General features: G+C 45.2%; 2 protein-coding genes across 5 annotated transcripts in view; both read right to left on the reverse strand.

The window, feature by feature from the left end:
• The window catches only part of DNAH9 (dynein axonemal heavy chain 9), a 210,106-nt gene extending 208,170 nt beyond the window's left edge, over positions 1–1,936 (reverse strand). For 2 of the 3 annotated variants that reach the window (XR_013391852.1, XM_077924329.1), the window contains exon 1: positions 1,405–1,834. Coding sequence is in view for 2 of the 3 variants with exons in the window: in XM_077924329.1 (XP_077780455.1) it covers positions 1,405–1,797 (393 nt within the window). In the remaining variant the exon portion in view is untranslated. Of the gene's footprint in view, positions 1–1,404 lie in introns of all 3 variants that reach the window. The other variant, XM_028717200.2, reaches the window with a different exon arrangement.
• A 2,464-nt stretch (positions 1,937–4,400) lies between these two features.
• On the reverse strand, positions 4,401–24,310 carry ELAC2 (elaC ribonuclease Z 2). 2 transcript variants are annotated; one of them, XM_028717202.2, is made up of 24 exons: positions 23,994–24,310; positions 22,977–23,027; positions 22,818–22,888; positions 22,530–22,594; positions 21,438–21,495; positions 21,011–21,079; positions 19,969–20,121; positions 19,083–19,141; positions 17,794–17,852; positions 17,634–17,706; positions 17,048–17,160; positions 15,326–15,424; positions 14,499–14,637; positions 14,307–14,395; positions 13,019–13,128; positions 11,606–11,702; positions 10,470–10,608; positions 9,581–9,619; positions 9,314–9,423; positions 8,228–8,327; positions 7,544–7,664; positions 7,331–7,409; positions 6,508–6,652; positions 4,401–5,465 (listed from the first exon to the last, which is right to left on the reverse strand). In XM_028717202.2, the coding sequence occupies exons 1-24, from the start codon at positions 24,221–24,223 to the stop codon at positions 5,223–5,225; spliced, it is 2,511 nt and encodes an 836-aa protein (XP_028573035.2). In that variant the 5' UTR covers positions 24,224–24,310; the 3' UTR covers positions 4,401–5,222. The 2 variants fall into 2 exon arrangements, with proteins under 2 accessions (XP_028573035.2, XP_028573036.2); XM_028717203.2 differs by having other exon boundaries at positions 14,307–14,392; positions 23,994–24,309.
• Between the last annotated feature and the right edge of the window lie 759 nt (positions 24,311–25,069).

Here is a 25,069-nt window from a genome sequence, read left to right on the forward strand (position 1 = left end):
CCTCACAGGGCTGATACTGTATACAGAAACTAATTCAGATTCTTTTTACCTTCAACTTAAAAGAGTATGTTTATATGCTTGCCTCTCTCTCTTCCCCCCACAAGGCCCTGTGTAGTTCTCTCTACGAAGAATTTGTGAAGATGAACCCTATATTGCATGTGTTTCAAAAATCTGTCCAAGCACAGGAGCTGAAGTGCTTGGAAAACAGATGACCAATGAGCTAAGGTGGGAGCAGGAAACTCAAATTATACTGGACTTGACAGCAAGGGACACTCCAATACTCACCATGACTGGGATAGAAAAGGAACCAGGTGCTTTTTGGCTAGCTGCTCACCCACCTGGCACTCCCCCCTCCCTTTGCAAACCAGTAATAAAAAGAGGATGATGAATGTTCATCACTCTGATGAAAATTATGATGAAAACGCTTATTACAAAAAGTTGAAGGGACCAGTAGCATAAACATGCAAAGCTACCTTAATAGCAAACCTGACCCCAGTCATCCAGGTAGCTCCAAAATGTCCACTTCCACAGGCAACAGCTCTCCATAGATTGTAGAATTGTACATTTGGACGGGACCTCAAGAGACATCCAGCCCAATGCAAGGCTAGAGGCTTGTTTCCCAGACAGGTTCTCTAAAACCCTGTTAACAGAGGGTGCTGGGGACCAAACCGGAGACCCTCCTGAGGGCCCTGAGTTATATAACCCGTTCCTGTTCAGAGGGCCACCCCTCTTCTTACTACATGCTGCTACCCAGTACTTTTTTCTGGGGGGGGGGGGGGAGACGCAGACCCCTAAACATTTTGTGAATCTTTGTACTTTTGTCCATTTACTCTATTTATTTCCCCCAAATTCAACTATAAAATGGTGGTTTTCTTGAATCAAAATGAGAGTACCCCTATTTATTTATTATTTTAATTATGGATGTTTATATTTTAATATTTGCATAACTGGTTGGTATACTTTAACTTAGTTGCATTGGTACTAAACAGTAGATAAATTTATAAATAACGATGACAATTTCCTCCCCTAATTCAGATTAGTTTTACCTTCAATTTAAAGAGTATGTTTATATGATTGCCTCTCTCTCTTCCCCACACAAGGCACTGTGCAGTTCTCTCTATGAAAAAAAGCACTGCTGCTATCCTGGGTCTTGCCACTCAAAGGAGGCGATGCCTTCTCACCTGTCCCCCCTTTTTTCTGTCAGGGTCCTAAGTTTAGCAGCTTCTTGGCATACCAAAAAAAGGGGGGTCAGCAAGGGAAACTACTCACCTGCTGGACATACAACTAGTATGCAGCTGCTGCTACAGCTACGAGGTGGGAGGGGCAATGCCCACCCCCTTATGCGAGACCTCTGACCCGAATTCAGCCCTCCCCAGAGCGCCCGGCCCCTTCGAGCAGCCCTACCTCCTCCACAAGGGCTGCGAGGTGCTCCAGGGGCGCGGAGGACAGGTCCCCATAGAGCAGGTGGCCGGGAGCCGGCGGGGAGCGCAGCGGCCCGGGGGCGAGGCGCAGCAGGAAGACCCCCTTGCCAGAGCGACCGGTGCCAGGCGCCAGAGCCAGCCGGTCAGCCAGCGCCAACTGGCCCCCTGCGCCCGGCGTGACGAGCAGCAGCCGCTTGGCCGGGTCGCCGTCGAGGAAAGCGCGCAGGAGCGGCCGCGCTTCGGAGCTCCCCGCGCAACGCTCCCAGCGCTCGGGCTCCACGCGCAGGCTGCTCGCCACGCGCGCCCCCAGCAGCCGAGCCCGGGGGTCCGTCTCGGGGGCGCTCTCGAAGTCCGGCTCGGGCTCCTCTCCCCCCATGCTGGCCGCCGGCACTTCCAGCTGCCACTGTTTGCGGGGCGGAGCCGCTGTTGCTTTGGGGACGGAGGACGCCGCTCCGCCGCCTCCTGAGAGGAGGAGCGAGGGGACTTGGCGCGCCGCCTCCTTGCGCTCCGCCCTCCTCTTCCACTTCTGAGGGAAAGTGCTGCAGCTGGCGACGGATGGTCATTTGAGCCCCCTGGACTCGGTTCCGAAGCGTCTGCAGCCCATGTGAGGCTGCGTTTTAGCCGTTTAATCTTGAGTGCATTTTAAGAACAGGCTTGCTCCGCCTTTCCAAAGCCCTGCTATTAAGTAATATACACCACTTGCAGGCGATAATTTTGAGAATTAAAACCATGAAGTCTACTGAAAGCAGCAAGTCTTTCTCTTTTTCAGAAAGGGAACTGCGTGTATGTGTGTTATCAACCCTATTTCTCCTTCCTTCCTTCCTTCTTTCCTTCCTTCCTTTCTCTCTCTCTCTCAAAAAAAGAAGTTATAATACCCAACTGACATCTGAACAGCCTAAAGCTATAACCCACTATTATGGCTAAAGGACGACATGGACCAGTGGGGAAAGCTTAGCGTCACATACTTATTCAAGGGAAGTTTTTAATGTCTGATGCTGTACTGTTTTTAATATTCAGTTGGAAGCCGCCCAGAGTGGCTGGGGAAACCCAGCCAGATGGGCGGGGTATAAATAAATTATTATTATTATTATTATTATTATTATTATTATTATTATTATTATTAGTTCTACCAGCTTGGCTTGATGGAAATATCCTTGTTAAATGGCAAAAGATGGATGATTTCATCGGTGAGGGCAAAAGGTATACAGGTTCAATGGGTTGGAGGTTTAGGGTTTCCTAACTTCCAGTGCTATTACCATGCCTACCAGTTTAACAAAATGATTCACATGATGAGAGGGGACCATGAAATTTACTGGCGCTCTATGGAAATTGAAACAGATCAAGTGTGTTACAGAGCTCTCCCTTTCTTGAAAATAGCACCAGTGAAACGGAAAACTCTTCTCAACCCATTTTATGCAACCACTTCAAAAACAGGGGGGAAATGGTCTTCACACTGGATATCTTTTCAATCACTGCTACTGCCATTTTTGTTACTCTTCCTTTCAAGACAATAATGGTATATTTTAAAACTTGGGCAGCAAAAGGTCTTTATCAGCTGAAAAGAGCTTTTAAATGATGGGAGTCCTGTTGACAAAGGAGCAAATAAAAGCCCAGTTTAGTGATGATCCTCTCACAGAGTTTCATGAATTTCAAATTTGTCCTTTAGCTCAATTTGGCCTGAGACATTGAGCAATCTTGTTCATAAATTTTTGATTTTATTCTCTTAGCAGACTAGAAGTAGCAAGACAATGGTGTCAGAACACTTCCTTCTCTGCTGGGCTGGTAGTGCAAAGTGTGGGATACTGCTCTAATGGAAAAGCTGACTGATATGAGCAGGATTGGTAGAGTAACAAATAACTACACAACCTTTAGAAGGTGTCTGAAGGCGGCCCTGTATGTTTTAAATGTTTTATTATGTTTATATATATATATATGTTGGAAGTCACCCAGACTGGCTTGGGCAACCCAATCAGGGTACAAAGAATAAAATTATTATTACTATTATTATTATTGAGTTAAAGATGCTACCTGCTAACAAATGCATCCACTTACTGTGTATGCTCTTTGTGCCAGTCTCTCAATTCACGTTTCCTTTTATTGCTTTTGCTATGTCACCCATGTATTGTACCCATTATGACAGGCACCCCCAAACTCGGCCCTCCAGATGTTTTGGGACTACAACTCCCATCATCCCTATCTAACAGGACCAGTGATCAGGGATGATGGGAATTGTAGTCCCAAAACATCTGGAGGGCCGAGTTTGGGGGGTGCCTGCATTATGATGTGCATAGCATGTTGTTGCTTGTTACTGTATTTTGGTCAAGCACATTTAGTAAAAAATTAATGCTTAAAACAAGGAGGAATATTGTTCAGATTGGAAAAATGCAGTAAAGGGCAAGAGCAACCAGTGATCTGTCCTGTTGGGGGGGCTGGGGGGGGTAAAGTAAGGGAGGACATGGTAAAGGGTACAAAATTATGCACAGTGTGAAAGAGTGGACAGAAATAAGTTTCTCCCTAATAATCCTAGAACCAGGAATCATGCACTGAAGCTGCACGGTGGGAGATTCAGGACAGACAGAAGGAAGCAATTCTTCACACAATGCAGTTAAACTGCGGCCGTTGCACCTGCAAAATGTGGTGCTGACCACCAACAGATTTGTAAAGGGAATTAGACAAATTCATGGCGGATAAACCTACAAATAGTTGCTATTTCCAGGATCAGTACCAGCATGTCTCTGCATACCAGTTACAGGTGAACGTTGAGTGGGAGATGGCTATTGCTCTTATGTCATATGTAGATTTGGATGCTGGGCAATATGGGCTTTTGGTCTAACCCACCAGAGCTTTTCTTCTGACATGTTTACTCCAAAATGAATCAAAAAGGCAAGTTTGTTACAATAGTTCTGCTTCCAAAACCTTGTCGTCCAGGACAACATGCGCATTCACACACACACACACACACACACACACACACACAGGTAATTAGTAAATATGATTTACTGGTTCCCTTATTTTAAAAAAATACAAGGAAGAATGACCTACAGCATCAATGCTGCAAATACCAAAGTGGTGGTGAGTTCTGCAAGATGTAACCTAGGTATCTTGTATTACTGCTGCAAGCAAGCATAGCTACAACACATCACATCACATCCTCTTCCATAGTGAGGTATTTCCCCACTAAAAATGATAAATATTTAGGAAGTCGCAAAATAGACAGAATCACCCCTTATTCCAGAGGTCCTATCCCCATTTGTTAAAATATCCTGATTTCCCTTTGTCTAAATCAGTGGTTGCCAAACTCCCCTGATTCCACAGACAACCTGAAAATTGCTGAGGGTCTTGGTGGACTACTTAGTGATTTTTCTGCCTGTTGTAGCAATTGTAACGCAGTGTGCTAGACGATGCATGTTTTTTTACTGCATTTTTAGAGACACACCACAGATTACCTGAATGAAGCTCCATGGACCACAAGTTAGGAGCCCCGTCATTTGCTGATATCTGCCTCAACGTTTATAAAAAAGGAAAAATAAAATATTTCTAGCAAACAGTCAGACAAGCCATTAGACTAGATCTGCACGCTGTAGCCAGGAAGCACATTTTGCCAGCTGTGCTAGTCATATGTCCAGCGGGAATTGCACCTGTAGAAGCAGCACAGGTAATTTACCAGAGGCCAACCAAGTTTGGCTAAGCTCAAGTGTGCAGCTGCCTTCCAGAATCCTCCGTGCTGTGCATACCACATATGTCATGCATAAGTCACTCTCCCTGTCAGAAAGGCACAAAGGCAGCTGTCTGCTGCTGTGCTCAGCTGAGAGTTTTTAGCTTTTTGTTTGGCGCTCCGTGAGAATCCTCGGTGTGTTCCAATTTCATTTTGGCTGGAGCCTTGTTCTCAACAACAGTCCGGGCCTCCGAAGCTTTAATTGCCTCTTGGAGGAGACGCAGCTCCCGCTTCTCCCTCCGCTCTTCCATCTCCCCAATCTCATCTGCGAACAAGGCTTTCAACGGCAGGATCAGTTTTGGAATAGCAGCAAAATCGCCAAAACGCACCTGGCAATGAAGGCAAATATTAGAGCAGCAGGAATTATGCAGTACTGTATCTCCCACTCACCCACAGCCAATAATAAAGCAGGAATAGCTAACCTGTGGCCCTCCAGCTGTTGTTGGACTACAACTCCCATCATCTTGGATTATTGGCCACGCTGGCTGGGGCAGATGGGAACTGGGAGTCCAACAAACATCTGGTGGGCTACAGATTTTGTTCCTGCTATAAACTACTGTAATAGAGGAGATATGTGCATAGCATTCTCTTGGTTGTGGACAAAAAGGAGTTCCTTTTCCCAACCTTCAACTCCCCTTGACCTGTGTAAAGGTAAAGGTGACCCCTGACCATTAGGTCCAGTCGTGACCGACTCTGAGGTTGCAGCGCTCATCTCGCTTTATTGGCCGAGGGAGCCGGCGTACAGTTTCCGGGTCATGTGGCCAGCATGACTAAGCCGCTTCTGGCGAACCAGAGCAGCGCACGGAAACGCCGTTTACCTTCCCGCCAGAGCGGTGCCAATTTATCTACTTGCACTTTGACGTGCTTTCCAACTGCTAGGTTGGCAGGAGCAAGGACCGAGCAACGGGAGCTCATTCCGCCGCAGGGATTCAAACTGCCGACCTTCTGATCGGCAAGTCCTAGGCTCTGTGGTTTAACCCACAGCGCCACCCGTGTCCCGTTTGACCTGTGTAGTGCACACAAAAAGAAGGTTCAATCCAAGCCAGCACTGCCACAGTGCTGGACCACTGCAGCCTCTGGAGCCCCAACATACTTTTCTAATGTAAGTAAGTTGGGATCCCCAGCAAAGACCACCCAACAAAAGCTGACATATGACTGGGGAATGCTAGGAGCCAGCCCAATGTGGGTTTGATAAAGGAAGGTGAAACAAGCATCTCTGATCCCACTTGCTCTTGTTCTGTATGGTCCGCATTCTTTGCAGATGCTAAAAGCCTGATTTAGTAAACATTTTCAAGGGAGAGAAAAACTTCTCTCAAATTACCTGAAAACGTGGAGCTCTCTTATACCTCAAAGCTCAAGTTCTTCACTCACCTGCATGTGATCGAATGCAATTCCAACTTTCTCACTGAAATCCTCACTGAAGAGAGGGATTTTGGCATAGCGCTGGCTGAAGTGATTGAGCATGATGAAGTCTGCATTCATCTTCATCCCAACTCCAATTGCTTGGGAGGTAGTACTATAGGAAGGAAGAACAGTAAAACAAAGGACTGTACAATATGAATTGCAAAAGGCTCCCCTCAGGTATCATAATAGCCAATACCCAGCATAAAAGAAAATACTAAGAGGAGTGGGAAACCTATTATAACACTGCAGGAACAATATTTTATGAGCCAAAGCTTCCTACGCAGTTTAATTCTTTCAGTTGCTATTATATATAACAAGCAAGCAGAAACACCCATGTCAACATGAAATGAAATGAGTTTGGGTCTTAGTAGTCCATAGCTTCCCTCCTGAGTTATGCTCTGGAACAGACTGTGATTTCATATTGTTTGGCTTCAATCTGTGGACATCCTGCCAAAATGCCAAAGCTAATTCTGCTAGAGATTGGGAAAAGCTGTAACTTTTCACTGCAATTATTTACTTTCCCAGTAGAAAGCTGTATTATTTCAAAGCACATAACCCTATCATTCACCCTTTTTTAAACATTTAAGATAAAAACAAGATAGGTCCACAGAAGTGCCGAAGGCAGAAACAGCTAGTTGGTATCTGCACCAATCTTACACAACTACTAGAGGAACACAAGGTGCCTCTACACATTTCCCATCACTACTTCGATTCAAGGAAGTACTGCATTTTCATTTCATTTATGCCACCCTAAGAAAATGCCAATACCACTCCCCCTTCTATAATTTACCTGTGTGTCTTCTCTATAGCTTCCTCTTCTAACCCATCTTCCAGTGTAGCTTCATGTATCAACAGAGAAGCATTTTTCCCTGTAAAAATGATTTGTCACATTTTAGGGGGAAGGAAAATAATTAAACAAAGAGACATTTGGCTTTCTACACAGCATTCCCAACAATTATCAGATAATCTAGAACCATTGACAAAAAACAAACAATCCACTTACCCATTTCGACTAAAGCATCACATGGCATAGTGTCACCAGAATATACTATTTTCCACCCAGATTTGTGAACCATGGAACAAGCAAAGGCATTCTTACAGTGCCGGACCTCACATGTCTGAAACTAAAAAGCACAACATGCTGGTCACTGAGATTCTCCTGTAGGGGAAAGAGCTTGGTTCCTTCACTGGAGGTCAATAAGACAAGGTAAAGTACTCAATCACATTTACTTGTATGTACAAAGTAGCATCCCCAATGCAGAAGTCACTACAAGGATTCAAACGCAATACAAGCATAGATACGATGTAAAAATCATCAAACCCACCCCTTCATTATGTTAGTTTAACACAGCTAAAAAGCATCATTTAGCAACACTAACCAATTAGCAGCTGACACCTTTTGACACGTGCAATTTGTCCACTTTGTTGCTACCCTAATTTTACAGCAACAGCTATTCAGTAGTGCTTAATCTGCAATTCTCTTTGAAGCTTCTACAGCATTATTTGTTGCATTCCCCAGGCTGTCTTATCTTTAGTCTCTATTCAATCACATAAATTGTGGCCTTGTTTCTTTCAAGCTGGTTGTTTCTAAGAGAAGACAATTTAGCTAAACAATTTAACTCTTGCGCTTTCTACACTCCCACAGGAGCTTCCTTTCTTCACCCATCCCACCACGAACCTGCCTTACCTTTGCAAAGTCGTATTTCTCCAGAAGCAAGCTAATGAAAGCCTTTGCTTTAGGTTTAAATACATCACAATCTTCTATTAAGAACCGTGCAGGAATCAAGCTGCAAGGGGGGGTGAAAGACGCAATATGATTATTCCAAGATTTTCCCCTCCACCCCACAATTACCAAAAGAATAAGAACAGCAGTACCACCTAGCGCAGTCAAGGGGCAGCAATTAACCTCTTGAAATAGTACACTCCCCCATCTGCCTTCATAATCCCCTATTTGCCACTTGCTCCCAGATTTTGTGAAGGTGGTGATGACTGGATTCAGATGATGGTCAGGGACAGGGGGGTTCAATCTGGCTTTCTTCAGGGATCAACAGTGTGAACAATTATCTGATTGACAGATAGGCATTACTTTGGGGAAATGGCCTTGTGGCCTTCCCCACTCCTGTGCTACGGACAAAAATCACTCTGTGATGCATTGCAAACTCTGTGATCTCTGGAATATGTAATACATGGTTCTTATTGGCCAATACAGGAGAGAAACATAGCAAATGATTAGACTAAAAAAAAATCCAAGCTTTAAGGCCGCTTGCTAGTGGGGCAGAAACACCAAGGAAATCCCGTCTCAATAAGCCTGCAAAGAGTTCATCATCTTCACCCTCAAAGGTAAGAGAAGATGGGAAGCATGCATTAATACGGATTGAAGTAAATACATCTTAGCCTATAAGTGAGCATGAATAGCTAGACAATCTGGACCAGCAATAGATCCTTCAAAATGGACACAAGCATTTGCTATTAAACTAGCAACTATGATGGTCTTGAAGGTTTGGATGAAATTAGATACTTCAACCCAAACTTGACCACTATCTAAAAACATTTCCCACTTTAAGAAAGCTTAAATACAGACTCCTTCAGAGGCAGGACAGTGAGACATAGCAGAGGACAGCAAAAAAGAGCAAAACAAAAAACACATTTCTTCAGCTGCACACCACGAATTGGGGTAAAGCATGGCAGCAGCTGCATCTGAGAATAGATGCAGTGCATCTGAGGGCCCTGCAGTGTCCCATAGCAAAGCAAGACACCTGGTGTATCTACTCACTTGATGTGCCTCAAGATTTCTTGGCAATGGTCATGGTACTGGTGCAGCCATGTCATGATCAATGTGGGTGCAACCAGCAACAGCGGGCTGGAGGGCTGACCCAGGGTCATCTGAGGTAAGAGAGAAGCAAAGGTCGGAGATGTTGCAAGGCTAAGTAAATAGGAAGCATGCATCAGATCAGATGCAAGGCAAGGGCTGACTCTGTTAATGTGTCAGTGCTGCCACCCTCACAAAGTTGAGCTCTAGCTTTAAGGCTGACATACTTACAAACGCCCGATGTCTCTGCAACAATATATTCAACAAGCCCTAGGAGAGAGGAGAGAGGCCCATTGTAAATAAGACATCTGGCTGTACACTTGTCCATAAGCAACAAAAACTGAAATGAAGTACAGTGGTACCTCTACTTACGGACACAATCCGTTCCAGGGTGCTGTTCGCACCCCAAAAAGACCGTAAGTAGAGCGTCGCTTCTGCGCATGACGCAATAGAGCGCTCCTGTGCATGCGCGAAGAGCGGTTCTGCACGTGCGGCGAAACCCAGAAGTATACACTTCCGGATCTGCTGTGTTCACATCCCGAAAATCCACAACATGGACCTAACACAACTAGAGGTATGACTGTACTACGCCAATCTATTTGCTTTAAAGGGGGGGGGGGCTACTGCTTGAAAAATAAAAGGAATGTTGCCATATAATGTACTTCCAAATATATGGAGACTGCGCACAGGAAAGATAAAGTAGCTTTGCCGAATTTTAAATGTCAGGTAAGGTTTTTTTAATAAATATAAATATAATAAAAAATAACAATAATAATTGAAGTGCACTTACCACTGCAAATTGTTCTAACTTACTACACCTCAAGACAAGGATTTGCTTTCAAACATTTATTTTATGGAAAGAAAAAGGTCCCTGCAGCATTTCAAAGATGTCAACAAATTGGGTTAGCTGCTCAACCACACAGTACCATCGTAACTTCATAATGGCTTGTCACCAAGAAAGAATTAGCTACACCAAGCCGCCTTTTTAAAGGTTGATAGAAAAAATGAAGGTGCAGAGGAGGACATAGGGTAAAAACTACACACTACCCCTGAGGACATTAAAATATAGTGGTGGGGGGGGGGAAGAATGCTATAGTGCCCATCCCTATACAATACTCACTGTATGATGGTCAGCATGTATATGAGACACAAACACAGCTGCAATGTTACACAGGATTCGGTCAATTTCATCTCCATAATGACGGCAAAGCTGGCCAAATGTTCCTTCACCACAATCCAGAAGCAGAGACTGGGTAGGGCTAGCAAGAGAGTGAGTGCAGGTTTGTACCACATCTACTAGCATCAGTATATTGAGATATCTGTCCAGCAGCCAAGGAAACAAAGGCCGGCAAAAGCTTTCGATGCTGACAGGATACAGCATCCAATGATACAACTTCAGGGAAAAGGGCAAAGACAGTGGTTCCCAATTAACTAAGTACTGCATGCCCCCTGTTTTTCAGAAGCTAAGCCATGGACCCCCTACTTCTGAAAACTTTGATATCTCTATGGTAGTTCTTCTTATGTGAACAGTGCCACAGACCCCCCCCCCCGGGTGGGTTACGTGGACCACATGGGAACCACTGAGCTAAGGTATCAAGTGAGGAGATGTTGCTGCATGTTCTGGCACCACCCGATTAATAGGAAAGCACAAAAGAGCTTTCTCCATTGTTGTGCCTAGGCTGCCCTTGGGACATCCATCTGGCCCACTCCTTCCTCATGGCTTTTCCATCATCAACTCAAGACTTTGTTTCAGCAGGCCTTTGGCTTGGCCAGCCCTGGCTTTATGCCTATCTCATGCATCTGTCTTTGTTCCGTTTTTCCAGCTTCTCCTTTTTTTAGGTTTGTGATGAAAGCTGCTTGAGCATTTCAATTTGACACAGAAAGGCAGGGTTCTAAACTGATATAATAAAAGTTTCATACATGCAGCTTGCTCAAAATGCAACAAGCAGCATGTGCTACAGCAGGAAGATAAAAGAGACGACTTAGAATAAGCAATTGCTCGTCACATACTAAGGAGCCATCTGCAAAAAGCATCATCACTTGAGTGAAAAGTCTGAGGTTAACTTCAGAGAAGGAATGTGGTGGTAAGCCTATAGGTGTGATTGCTGGATACTGCTTGATGGCTACAACAGCTGGGAACAAAGTTAAAAAGCGTTTGTTTTTTTTAGCCCTCACCACTTGGGACTGGGTGTTATTTGTCAACGATTCCTTATAAGAGAACCTGCCCCCACAGGACACTCATGCGTTTGTACCTACCTAAGGTTTATCAGTGTAGAGCTAACGTTTCGGATTTTCATTGGGACCGCAGAGCCTGTTCCTAAGAAAACAACTTCTGGGTAGGAGCCAGTGGTTCCTAGAAACAGATAGAAAAGAACATGGATCTTGCAGATTTCTGTACTGCGGCGGCTTACAATAATTTTATTATTTATAGCCCACCCATCTGGCTGGGTTTCTATCTCTACTTCACCTGGAAAACAAAGCACAGCCCTCCGGAAGGAACAAGAAGTTAAACCCCAACAGTGTTAGAAGGACTGGATTCTGGCTGTTTTCAGGTCAAGTGAAATAACTTTCTAGTGAATAAACGGTGTGATTTTTAATACGTTTTTCAACTTTCCCATTAAGCTTTCTCTTTCAACTGGAAAACACAGCTCTAAAAACATAATGGCAACTGATATGCTGCATAGCTGATAGTGAGAAGTGGAGGTGTCCACTCTACACCCCACTAGCTGCAGTCCAGCACACCACACACTACACCTTAAGCAAAGTTACACTGTTTGCTGGCAAATGCCTTTTGCGATACAACCAAGCACTGTATCCCCCAACCTTGCTCAATTATTAATTCTGAAGTTTTATCCTCCGCCTTTTCATTCAAATGCTGCTCAAAGTGGCTTACGACAGCCTGTAATTAGACAAAATGAAATCCCACTCAGACACACACGCTAGCAGTCCCCTGACTGTTGGATGTGGTCATTTGCTGCTAACTAAGCAGTGGACCTTTACAAGCACAACTCAACAGACAGGATCAGGAAGAAAAACTTAGAAAGGGGGCCTGGCGGGAGACAGGAAGAAAACATTCCTTACTGCAGATGTTCTCAAGGGATGTAAACATTAAAGAAAATCAAGGAAGTACCGTATTTTTCACCCTATAGGACGCACCGTCCCATAAGGCGCACCTAGTTTTTTGTGGGGGAAATAAGGGGGGGGGATTATTTTCCCCCCAGGCGCTGGGCTGGGGCAGGGGAAGTCCGAGCTTCCCCCGACCCCAGCCCCCAGAACAGGCAACTCTCTGCAAGCCGTGGGAGCCCAGCGCCGGGCTCCCGCGCCTTGCGGAGAGCTGCGCGAAGTCTGGAGAGCGAGAGGGGTCGGTGCGCACCGACCCCTCTCGCTCTCCAGGCTTTAGCGAAAGCCTGCATTCGCCCCATAGGACGCACACACATTTCCCCTTCATTTTTGGAGGGGAAAAAGTGCGTCCTATAGGGCGAAAAATACAGTAGGAATATTATGTCTAACATCCCTTCGAAGATAATGGCCAACTTTTCAGACATTGTCTTTAAATAGTTCTTATTTGTTGCTGCCTTTAGCCTCCAAAACACATCAGGAAAAAGAAGGTTGTATCACCCTCCCCAAGCTTTCTCATTAGCCCTTTCCAAGCACAGGCAACCTATTCACCTGATGAGGCTGGTAAGCTCTCTTTGCACTTCTGCACACAATCCTGGAAGTGAGGGAGTTCCAAGGCTTCAGCTACAAACTCAGCAGGATTACAAGCAAGAACAGCCTCCCTGAAAAAACAGAAAGTCAAAAGTGGAGCAGGGGAGGGGGAAAGAGAAAAACAACAGCCATTAATTTCCCAATCAAAGTACCTAATTACTTCTCCCAAGCATCCCGATTGCTCTTTCCGTTCAGTAAAATTTACCAGCACCAAGAAAGCATTTTTATCTTCCACCTGCAAAGCCCAGGTGCTCTGGACCAAATTCCTTGGAAGTCCACTCACCAGATGAGCATCAGCTTAAACCAAAGGAGCCCTTTGCAAGCTGCCCACCCTTCAATGCTCCTTGTCTCCCTCGTCTCAACCAGCCTACTTCACAAAGCTTTATTCCCCACTGCTACTGAAACCAATGTCTGACTTAACAAGTAGCACTGGGGGCAGAAATAGACATTAGACAACAGGGAGCTGCCACTTGTCTCTAACCTCCTTCCTCACACCAGGGGGAAACCCATGGATTGTGTACTACAACTCCCATCAGCTTCTGTTGGTCATGCTGGCTGGGGCTGATGGGAATTGGAGTCCACACTACCTGGCACCACATTGGCTACTCCTGCTCTGGTTTAATATTAGACCAACACACCATTCCACCCCTAGAAGTCAATGATTTGGGATGAACAGGATAACTCCCTGCACAATAGTGTTATGTCATGCACTGTGTCAAAACTTTTTTTTTACTGACTTTAATATTGAAATTAACTAGGCCTTATTTGGAATAGGGCAGAAAAAGAAATGGAAAGGCAGTAGCTCCATGGCTCTCACAGTATCTACTTTTACAAAAGCGAAGAAAGGCAGGATTGCTATTTTAGTATTTAAATATTTAGGGGAGGGGGGGAAACCACAGGATTATTTTAAAAAAACAACTAAGCAGTGTACATAAAATAATTACAGTGGGATCTCTGTTTATGAACAGTCCTGTTTACGAACTATTCAGTTTACGAACTCCGCAAAACTGGAAGTAGTGTTCCGGTTTGCGAACTTTACCTCAGTCTACGAATGGAAGCTGAACGGTGGAAGGGCACTGGCGGCGGGAGGCCTCATTAGAGAAAGCATGCCTCGGTTTAAGAACAGATTTGGTTTAAGAACAGCCTTCAGGAAAGGATTAAGTTTGTAAACCGAGGTACTACTGTATCTGAAAGTAATTTTGAAGGCCTTATGTCCCTATCCAAGGACAAGTTGTAAGTGCTCACCAACCTCTGCCATTCTGGTTTGGGCCTTAGCTGGTACTTGAGGAGGCACTCTCCGCGTGTGACAGGTACATCGAACGTGGCCTCTTCTTCCTGCTGGGCAGACAGGAAAATATAAAAAACTGTGCTACCAAAACAGTTGTGCAAAAGAAAGGCACACCCCTTGCTTTCACACTCTGAAATCAAGAAGAAACTTCACCTTGCTGTTGTAGCAGGTAAGCAGCGGGAAGATCTCTGGGTGGATGAGGTTGAGCTGGGTCTGAATCTTGTGGCTGCGGAGTTGGTGCACCGAACGGCAATTCTCGTTGAGTATCAAGTGCTGAGTACTGGCTCCAAATCTGGTGGGATAAGAAAAACAAAACACACGGCTCTAGTGGGTTTAAACTTGAGATTACTATTAGAATTTGTAAATTAGGAGGGCCGTTTTGACTAGAATTGTGCCTTCTTGGTAGAGTCCCTCAATGTTCTGCGCACTAACACAGTTCACATTACTTACAATGTATTCACCTTGTCAGGTCATGCTCCTTACTGTGTTCCCAGTCTGAACACAGTTTCCCTAGGTTTAGCCCTGCTAGGATACTTGGCCTGTCTTTCTCCCAGATATTTTTTTAATTTTATTTCCCTACAAGTTGTGTTACTGAATACACACAGAAGAACAGCACAAATCACATCAGCAAGAAAAAAAGCAAACTGGGGAAAGGAGTGCCTAAGAATATGACAGGCTTTGCTTGCAGACAGGAGTTGCAGCTAATTCACAGAATTTTTATCCAGATAAGATTTGCAAGAGGAGTAGATTTAAGCAGGGAACCTTGAAAACTGATATACTGTAGAGACTTTAAAACCATGAGCGAAGTGGTCCCTCGGACTTAGAAGGCAGCTTATCTTCCACTATTTAAGCCGTTATGTGCCAGCTGAGAGGAATGTAGCTGGCATGTACAGCAGCATCTAGGAGGTGGGGCCGCCCCATATGTCCAGTACCCATGGGAACATCTGAACAGGACTACAGACTCCAACCAACAAACATACCTTTCTAGCCACTGCTTATACCGGCTGTCCTTCAGAATACGTTCTGGAGTTATATGAACAACTAAAGCCACAGGAGTCTCCTGTTTTCCTTCTTGATACCTGCAAACAAAACGAACAGTTAAAAGCAGTGGTTCTGGGATATAGGGACAGATCAACCAACTCACATGGAGCTCACAGAGCAGGGGGTGGAGGTGAAGCTCCAGGAAGGGAGGGATGGGCTCCCAAGGTAGATGATAACTTCTTATAAAGAGCAGACCTGCTGGATCAGGTAAAAGGATCCTCTAGTTCAGCATCCTGTCCTCACAGTGGACAAGCAGGTGCATCATCAGGTAAATACCGCTGGCCGTAGGCCCTTATGACAGGGTTTCTGGGAATGGCTGCATGGTTAGTGCCATATCACGCCAGTGTGATTTGGGAAGATGGGAGTTACTGTTTTGCTCTTCTGTTTTCCCATACAGTGGTACCTTGGGTTAAGTACTTAATTCGTTCCGGTGGTCCGTTCTTAACCTGAAACTGTTCTTAACCTGAAGCACCACTTTAGCTAATGGGGCCTCCTGCTGCTGCCGCACTTCCGGAGCACGATTTCTGTTCTCATCCTGAAGCAAAGTTCTTAACCTGAAGCACTATTTCTGGGTTAGCGGAGTCTGTAACCTGAAGCGTATGTAACCCGAGGTACCACTGTATATAACTTCAGAACGCAAGCAGAGAGATCTAATGCCAATATGAGATTACCATCCCACTCTACAGACAATTGTATGCACATGACTGCACGCAATCATCTCCAAACACGTCGGTGGGCCAGATGGCTGGGTAGCAGCCCAGAAGGCAGAATAACTTTAAAGCCTGCACACACAAAACTGGAAATTCAAGTAATTAACGAGACACCAATAGAAAGCATCAGCTGCAACATCTCTGCAACATTTTCTCTAGGATCAGCAACATGGAGAGCAAAGTGAATACAGTGGTACCTCAGGTTACAGACACTTCAGGTTACAGACTCTACTAACCCAGAAATAGTACCTCAGGTTGAGAACTTTGCTTCAGGATGAGAACAGAAATTGTGCGGCGGCGGGAGGCCCCATTAGCTAAAGTGGTGCTTCAGGTTAAGAACAGTTTCAGGTTAAGAACGGACCTCCAGAACAAATTAAGTCCTTAACCCGAGGTACCACTGTACTTGACGCAAGCCCAGTGGAAGCTTTTGACAAGTTTCTTCAAAGTGGATCAACTACTTCTGGTCAGACAGTAGAATACTTTCATACCACTTCCAAGATGGCCAAACACAGAAGGGGCCATGGAAGCCACGGGCATCTGTGCGAAGTGCAGTAAGCCCTTAGTTGAATAGCTATTATCGGTAGCCACGGTGTCAGAGCAGAAGAGCGATGCTCACATGGAAATATCCTTCAGACACCTCAGAACAGTGTGCCTAGGCTGTTCCACTCTTACAAGTCCATCTGGGCAGAACCACTGGCTATCTAGAACAGTACTAGTGATCTCCTAGCAGTTCCATATTGCCAGTTCCCACAGAGAAATGGTTTCTAGCCAGTTGCCCACTATTTTGTTCATGTGCACTGCATCTTTCTGTCCTACACACAAAAATTACTTCTTGCAAGTCACACGACAGCTCCAATATGTTGTTGGCAGGAAATGCCAACTGCACAGGAAGGCACCCCCCTCACCCCACATACTGAATATGAAGGTAGACATGCACATTCTTAACCATACCTTCGCAGTGTGTCGTTTTCACAGACTGCATCTATAAAACCTTCATGAGGACACTCCACTATTATGAAAACTGCTCCTGGGTCTGTAGGTGTGCAAATTTCTTCAGCCAAGATCTGGAACAATCACACATCTCAGTAGACGCTATTTAACATGTACGAACAACACAAAATTCAAGGACTATGTATTTGGTGTCCCAAGCTGACAATTTGAAAGCTACACCTAAAGAGTCAAGAGACTGGCATGAAGCAATTCTTGTCATCTATGCAAATACTTCACAGGAAGTATTGGCCTGAGAAAGTCAGTCACTTGAATCCACCATGATGAAAAGATCCAATGCTTCCCTCCACCTCTAGCCATTTCATGACATTTCTGACGTTATAAGAACAAATCAATACACCCATAACCAGTGTGGCTTCATGAGCTAATCAGAGATCACCAGCGATAAAAGACAGAATGTTTTAGGCTGTGTTCCCTTCAGCCAAACAACAAGTACAAACCCTATTCAGTTACATCCAAAAGGCAGTGACTCATAACAAGAAGCAGGGTCAGACCACGTGGGTGAAAGAATTTGTCCTAAGAGCCATACCTCTCTGCCTTCAAATGTGATGTTCTCTCCATCTTTCACGGCTGCTATGATGGGAGCAATTGCTGCAGTGCCCCTAAAAATAAATTATAAAAAGTTAGTCAACTTAATCAGAGGGATTAATACGTGGGGGGAAACTCACTAGAAACCCTTCTGTACTTACACAGGTAAGCCAAGCTCCTTTGCTTTCATCACCAAGAAGTTCCCTTTCTTTGGATGGAGCTGAAGTTAAACAAAGCACATTTGGTCACAAGTTGTTACATCAGAAAACTCCCTTCAAGACATCTACCTACAAACTGATATTGAAATACAAGGGAATGAGAGAAAGAGACTTGTCTGACATGCCCCCAGGCAGAAACTGGAGGGGTGGAAAGTCTCATTTGGAATGAAGTCAACATCTGGAGTGAGGTGTATCAAAAAATACTGAATCCTCCAACAGGCAGCCAGTTTCATAAGAAAGCAACCTAAAGCTGTAATCCTAAAAACACTTACTAGGGAGAAACACCACTGTCCACAGTGGGACTTGCTTCCAAGCAGCCAGGCATAGACGTGTGCTTTATGTGTTTTAATAACCACAACTTTTAGGCATTTCACAGTCAAAATTATCCCTAGTCAATGTGAAACATTTCCAAGGAAGCCAATCAAATATATGTTGTGGGGGGGTGTCTCGCACACGTATAATAAATCCTGGTGCAATACAATCGTAAGAATATCTATTAAGAACTGTGCTTAAGCCTGCAATCTTAAACATTCCTCAATTTTCCATAAGCAGGAAAAGTGAGAAAAGCAAATGACCACTTACTCGGATAGGCCCCCGCATAATAGCAAAGCACCAGACTAGTATTCAGCCTCAACTGTTCTCCACTTCTGAGCTGTTAAAGCTGTGACACAAAGTCTTTATCCAGGAAGACTCAAGTTCCTGGGAAGCATCATTCTGTACAAAGGTGATGAACCTGCAATGCCACTTATGGTGCCCCCTCCCTTAAATCTTCCCCCATTTGAAATAAAGTCCTAATGTTCAGGAAGTGGAAATAAGTGCTTCTTGTGATGGCACACTGCCAGAGGAAGAAAAAGCACCTTTGCGCGGTAAACAGAGGGCTTTCTATCCCAATCTGACACCGAAATCAGAGGAGAGATTACTCTCTTTCTACCTAGCGCTGGCATAGGGAGTAAAGACAGTGTGTGTGCTTGCACATATGTGCACAAGAGACTGAAGGCATTAGTGGCGAGAGTGTTCTGTACATGCAAGTGTGGGCTGTATATGTGTTCTATGTGCAGCCAGGTTTGCGTCTGAGTGTGTGTGCTTAAGATACTTTGACCACACTGCTGGCATGTGACCCTCAAAGGGTTAGCCAAACATCAGTACCATGAAAGGTTAGCTACCCTTGCTGTACATAGAAGCCAGATGTAAAATAGCCATTGAGGCACATTATTATTCAGGGCAATTCTTACCTTACAAACGAATGCAACGACAAGTGATGGGTCCCTCTGACCGATACGCCAGCTACCATCTTAAATGCAAAAACAGAAACTCTGTGTTTAAGATTCAAGTAGTTTGCACAACTTTAAAATAATGCACGTAAATTCTCTGCCAAAATTAACAAGCTAACATGCCTTGACAATGGGCCATAGCTCAGTGGTAGAGCAACTGCTTTGCTTGCAGAAGGTCCCACGTTCAGAAGGTCCCCTGCATCTCCAAATAGAACTGGGGGAGACTCCCTATCTAAAGACCTGGAAAGCTGCTACCAGTCAAGTGTAGACAGTAGCAAGGTAGATGGACCATTGGTCTGACTCAGTACTAGGCAGCGTTCTATGTTCTTATGACCCCATGATATTCAGCTGACATGGTCCCCAATACTGAAAAGCCCAGCTATCTACCTGCCCTTGGAAAACCCAAGGCCCAGTTGCTGCCCCAGGCTTTTCCATTTCTGTTGGAGGGGGCAGACACAACATCAATGTTGTCCACTCTACTCCAATCTGGTGCCAGGTTATGGACTACAACTCCCATCATCCCAGCCACTACAGCCAATGGTCAGGGATAATAGGACTTGTAGCCCAAAACATCTGGAGGACTTCAGAATGAAAAAGGTTGTTGTAGTGTAAAGCTCCCCAAGGATCCTTCCGGCTCAAAACAGGAATAATAAAATCAAATAAATAAATAATTAAACTCCAGAGAGAAACACCTTAACCTAATTTAATATTAGTTATACCAGAAACGATATTTTGCTTTACCCTCTGCTACCATGCAGCTTAAACTTAGTGCTGGACTTAGTGCTCCTAATTTCCAGGCAGCCCTCCTTCAATATATCTGTATCTAACTGGTGGGTCCTGACCTCACCTGTTTTCTCAGGGGATTCTTTACTCCTGCCACCCTGCACAGACTGCTGCTCCACAGAGGGAGATCCCCGTCCTGCGAGGCGCTTTTGTTCAGCCTCACCAGCTGGTGACTCAGGCCTTGGATGTAGCCTTTGCTCAACTTCTGGCTTTTTGCCTGTTCCAGAAAATAAAATGGGGAGAGGGGTTAAATAAGTGCACATGCGCGCGTGCACACACACACCCTTCTACCCTGGGGACACTATTTAAACTGGAAATAAGAACATATTCAACTGTTTTCATGTATCACTTTGAATATCTTTATGAGGAAAATTGGTACTCAACTTGTTAGCTGCTGCAAAATATCATCAGCCAAAGTTCCCTGCTACCATCCAGAAATAGTCCCATTGATGCTCCCAAAGTATCTGGATTCTCACAACTACCCATTTGACAAGACACCACTTCAATGGGGATATTATAGGGGAAAGATAAAAGTAGAATACAGGACAGGAAGGCAAAGAATTAACTGCTAGAGGACATTTTTGTGGGTCAGTCTTACAATTAGGGAGCAAATACTCCCTGTTAAGACATAATGGTGCAGTTTCAACTGACTGGTCCTGTTAGCAGTGCCTGCACAAGGACTTCTGCTAGTGCAAAGGGGCTTCCCCCACCTTCCTCCCTTCAAAAAAGAATTGGCTTGGGATTGCTGGGAGAACCCCCAGAACAGCATATGGGTGGAGGAGATAACTGCATTAGGCAAAAAGAAATGTTTGTCCTGTCAGCGCAATCTCCTTAGTACTACACTGAAACCTCCTCAGCATTCTGTGTGGCCTGGGTAGATCTGTCTCAGTCATGTCTACCCTTTGCAAGGAAGTGTGGAGATGAATGAAATAAATCATACAGCACTCCATATGTTATGGAAGCCATTAAGCAGCAGGAAAGGAAAGTTATAGAATGAAATGAAAAGTGCAAAGTAAAATCCCACATAACCCAAACCAGAGCCCCAAGGCTGTTCTCAGCTCATGTTCATTCCTCCTTTACTGTTAAAATTATGACACTGTACTCACCTACCAGGGGAACCTGATAGACTGTCATTGTCTCATCCTGATATTCCGGATCAGAATGGGGCCGTACAGCTAGTAACAAAACAGACAAAATACTATTCAGTGTGATGATACTGTTAGTGCACATTCTTTCTACGAATAAGAGAATATCAGTAAGATTATAAGATTATTTCAAAGTTGGATAAAATATGCCCAAATCAATATCTATGGAACACAAATCCTATCCAGACTTCAGCTGGCTTCTTGCTAGATGCCTCTGAAGAAGATGGTGAGGTCAACAACATGAAGGAAGTTGCTGCAGGGGAATTCAGCATCAAAGACAACAGCAAAGATGTGGAGCAGGCTTCTGCTCTAGCTAGACAAGTCTTCCATCCAATCAGACTGCAGCAATTATGTATTTTAAGCACACACACAAACCTGCAGTACCTACCTATGTCTATTCCTTTTAATGGACCAGAAAATACTTTGATTGCCTCCAAGTAGTTTTGCTGGAATATATACGGGGGGGGGGGGGAGTAGAAGGGAGTGGAGGGCAGGGATGGGAGAGGAAGAGAGAAAGACAGAGAGAAAGAGAATGTCAAAATTACAGCATTGCACAGGTTTTTTTTCTAGCAAGACAATAGCATGGATTATTCTTATGTTTCCTATTTAACCATATGCACCCCACGCTGCACACACAGCTTTTAGCAGTTCAAGGAATGTACAGTGGTGCCTCGCAAGACGAAATTAATTCGTTCCGCGAGTTTTGTCGTCTTGCGATTTTTTTCGTCTTGTGAAGCACGGTGTCAGGAAAGTTTTGGAAAAGCTTCAAAAATCACCAAAGTCTTTAAAAACCTCAAAAAAGGCTACCACACCGTGTTCTATGAGTTGCTCCTCGAAGTCAAGTCGCAACTGTATTAATGGTGTTAAGAAAAAGGAAACAAACTTGCAAGACGTTTCTGTCTTGCGAAGCAAGCCCATAGGGAAAATCGTCTTGCGAAGCAGCTCAAAAAACAAAAAACCCTTTCGTCTAGCGAGTTTTTTGTCTTGCGAGGCATTCGTCTTGCGAGGTACCACTGTAACTTATACAAGTGGAGAAGGGCAGATGGCAAAACTCAGACTAGAATCAACTTAGTTCAAGTTGCAGGTGTTAGGAAGGAAGCCTTATTTCCTGAAAGTAAGGAGTAAGTTTTAAGTTCTCAAGTTTGCCCTCTTGACAGTACATACAGTACTACAAAAGCTTAAAGCTGCAATCCTATACAGATATATTTGGGGGGAAATCACACTGAACACAATGGGATATACTTCTGAGTCAACATATACAGAATTGCACTATTATACAACCTCAGGGCTCTTACAAACCTTGTTGTTCCCTGTCGCAGAGCACAGCTCTCAGGTGCAATGTGTTTGAGCCCACCATCACCCCTGACAACCAGGTGACCACAGGGATGCATTAGTTCAAACAGTTTATCCAAGAATACTGTAATGGCAATAAGGGATGAAAGGTCTCACAGGCAAGCACTGTAGGAACAGCATCACTCACCAGCTGTGGCGGCCCAGAAAGCACACACTTTGGAACCCCTGTTTCTTTTAAGGTAAGAATCATTCCTGGAAGAGAGAGCAAGAGCTAGTTTTCAGTAAGAAACTGCAAAAGACCCCTGAATGTTTTGAAACCCAAATAAGTCTTCCTACTTCTACTACAGCACTAGTTTACTTTTCAGAACTACTTGCAGCCTAACCATCTATAACATCAGCATTATCCTTCTACTGAAGAGCTCAAAACAGCCAAATTAAAACACAATTAAAACACAGAATCTATAGTTGAACTCACCTGACAAGCCACCAACATTTGCCCAGTTCATTCTGGTGATGAAGATATTGTCTAAGCGAGCCACTTTTAACCTGTGGCGAAGACAAGAATTAGAATAATTTGCCTGCTAGGATTCTGGCCACCTGTGCAACCAACCTCAATCCCAATTATTATACTTACTTGTGTTCTTGCATAAGGCGCTGCACTCCTTCCCCACAATTAAAAAGATACCTGGAATGTAATATTTTAGTTTAATAAATTTTCAGATTTATGAAAGCAACAACGAATCTAAAACACCCAGGACTGGCCCAAGAGGTGAAGTACGAGACAGCTCTCCCTCCCCAGTTCACATACAGTAGCCAACTGATTGGCAGCTGGATCTAACCATGGTGATGAGGCAGCACTGGAGGCAGATCAGTTAGAGCAGGGTAGGCAACCTAAGGCCCGGGGGCCAGATGCAGCCCAATCGCCTTCTCAATCCATCCCGTGGTCAGTGTGTTTTTACATGAGTAGAATGTGTGCTTTTATTTAAAATGCATCTCTGGGTTATTTGTAGGGCATAGGAATTCGTTCATTTTTCTCTCTCCAAAATACAGTCCGGCCCGCCACATGGTCTGAGGGACAGTGGACCGTGGCTGAAAAAGGTTGCTGACCCCTGGTTTAGAGGACCCAGGACAGGCTGCATGGTAGCAGGGGGAGCTCAGAGCAAATAAAAAGGGGACGCTACTGCTTCCCCACAGCATGAGCTGTAACCGAACTCAGGCTAATGAAAGGGCCAGCCGTCAAAATGGCCTAATTGCACCTTGTATCCAAGGCAAAGCCTCGTGAACTGGGTGCGTCTACCTCTGACACGCATCATATGCGGCAGACTGGAGGGGCGCTCCTGGGGGAGGGCTGCGTGTGCCCTGGCCGTCTTGCCTGCTCCACCGCTATGCAACTGGGCATGGCCACAACTGCCAGTCCTAATGCAGAGGACGATGGGGAGAGGGCCCAGGTGTGCTGTCTGGTGGGCCACCTGCACTAACTGGGCCGAGATCGACAGAAAAGGAAACGTCATTTAAGGAGGAAGCTGCGCTGGAAAGAACAACCGCGTTGAGCGAAGAGAAGCGTCGCTCCTCTTCCATAAACTAAAAACCGGGACGAAGGGAAGGAGGCGCTTTATATAGGGGCGGCTCAAGGCCTCGGGACACCACTAACCGGTTATACTCGGAGAAGACATAGAGCGCGGCTCCCGCATCCCGCGTCCCGGCCGCCGCCACTTGCAAGAAGACGGTCCTGGGCCCCGAGGACTGGAAGGGCCCCGTGGCTCCCTGGCGCTTCTCTCGCGAGCGCAGGTGCCGCAGCGAGTCCTTCGGCGGGCGCTGGCGACGGAAGGCGCCGCCCCCGGACATGGCTCTGGCCGTCACCCGCTGGAGACCCCGCCACATCCAGCCACCGCGCTTCGCCGCTGCTCGGGAGACGCAGTCAACTGACTGCTGACTCCACTCCGTCGCCCAGCGCACGCTGCCCAGACTCCCCGCCCACTTGGCCGCTCGCGGGCCAATCCCGTTCTTGCCCCCCGCTCGCGAGCGTCGTTCTAACTCCCAGCAGCCAATAGCCAGAAAGAGAACCGCGCACCATGTGAGGCAGCCCGGCCAGTAGGAAACTAACTGTAACCCGATTTCCTCGTTTCATGTGACGGAGCCTTGGCCATAGACACTTCGTATATCCTGACAGACAATAAACCATCGAGATGATTGGATTTGCTCCTAGTCGCTGGCGCAACACCGCGATCCTTATTGCGTTTCCGGTCTGCATTTTAACTATTTCCGCTCTAACTTCCGGGGTGCACATTGCATCCTGCGCGCATTGAGAATTATGGCCAATGGGGTGTTTGGTATAAAGCCGGAAACTGTAGCAGTCTAATAATTTTCTCTCCGTATGAGTGGGACATGTCCCACTTCACATAATCAAGTTTTTTCTCCCTATTTTGTCTTCCATTTTACGAAGGGAAAAAAGTTTCTTCACACCTGGGAAATACTGAAGCTGTATTTCCTAATGTCAAAACCTGCTTCGCAAATTTTGTTAGGGAAAAGTTGTGAAAACAATACAACCCCAATATAGCTAAACCCCTTGCTGGCGGATTTGCAATATGAAAGGTGGTTACTATCCCGTGTGGAACAGTGTTTATGTAAACAAATTTCGTTATTTATTGATTTCCAAACTCGGCACCCTCACCAGTACAAAAGACCTCTATACAGACCCTATTAATGGGGATAACTCCCAATTTACAT

This window comes from Podarcis muralis, chromosome 2, assembly GCF_964188315.1.
Source record: "Podarcis muralis chromosome 2, rPodMur119.hap1.1, whole genome shotgun sequence".
Taxonomy (NCBI): domain Eukaryota; kingdom Metazoa; phylum Chordata; class Lepidosauria; order Squamata; family Lacertidae; genus Podarcis; species Podarcis muralis.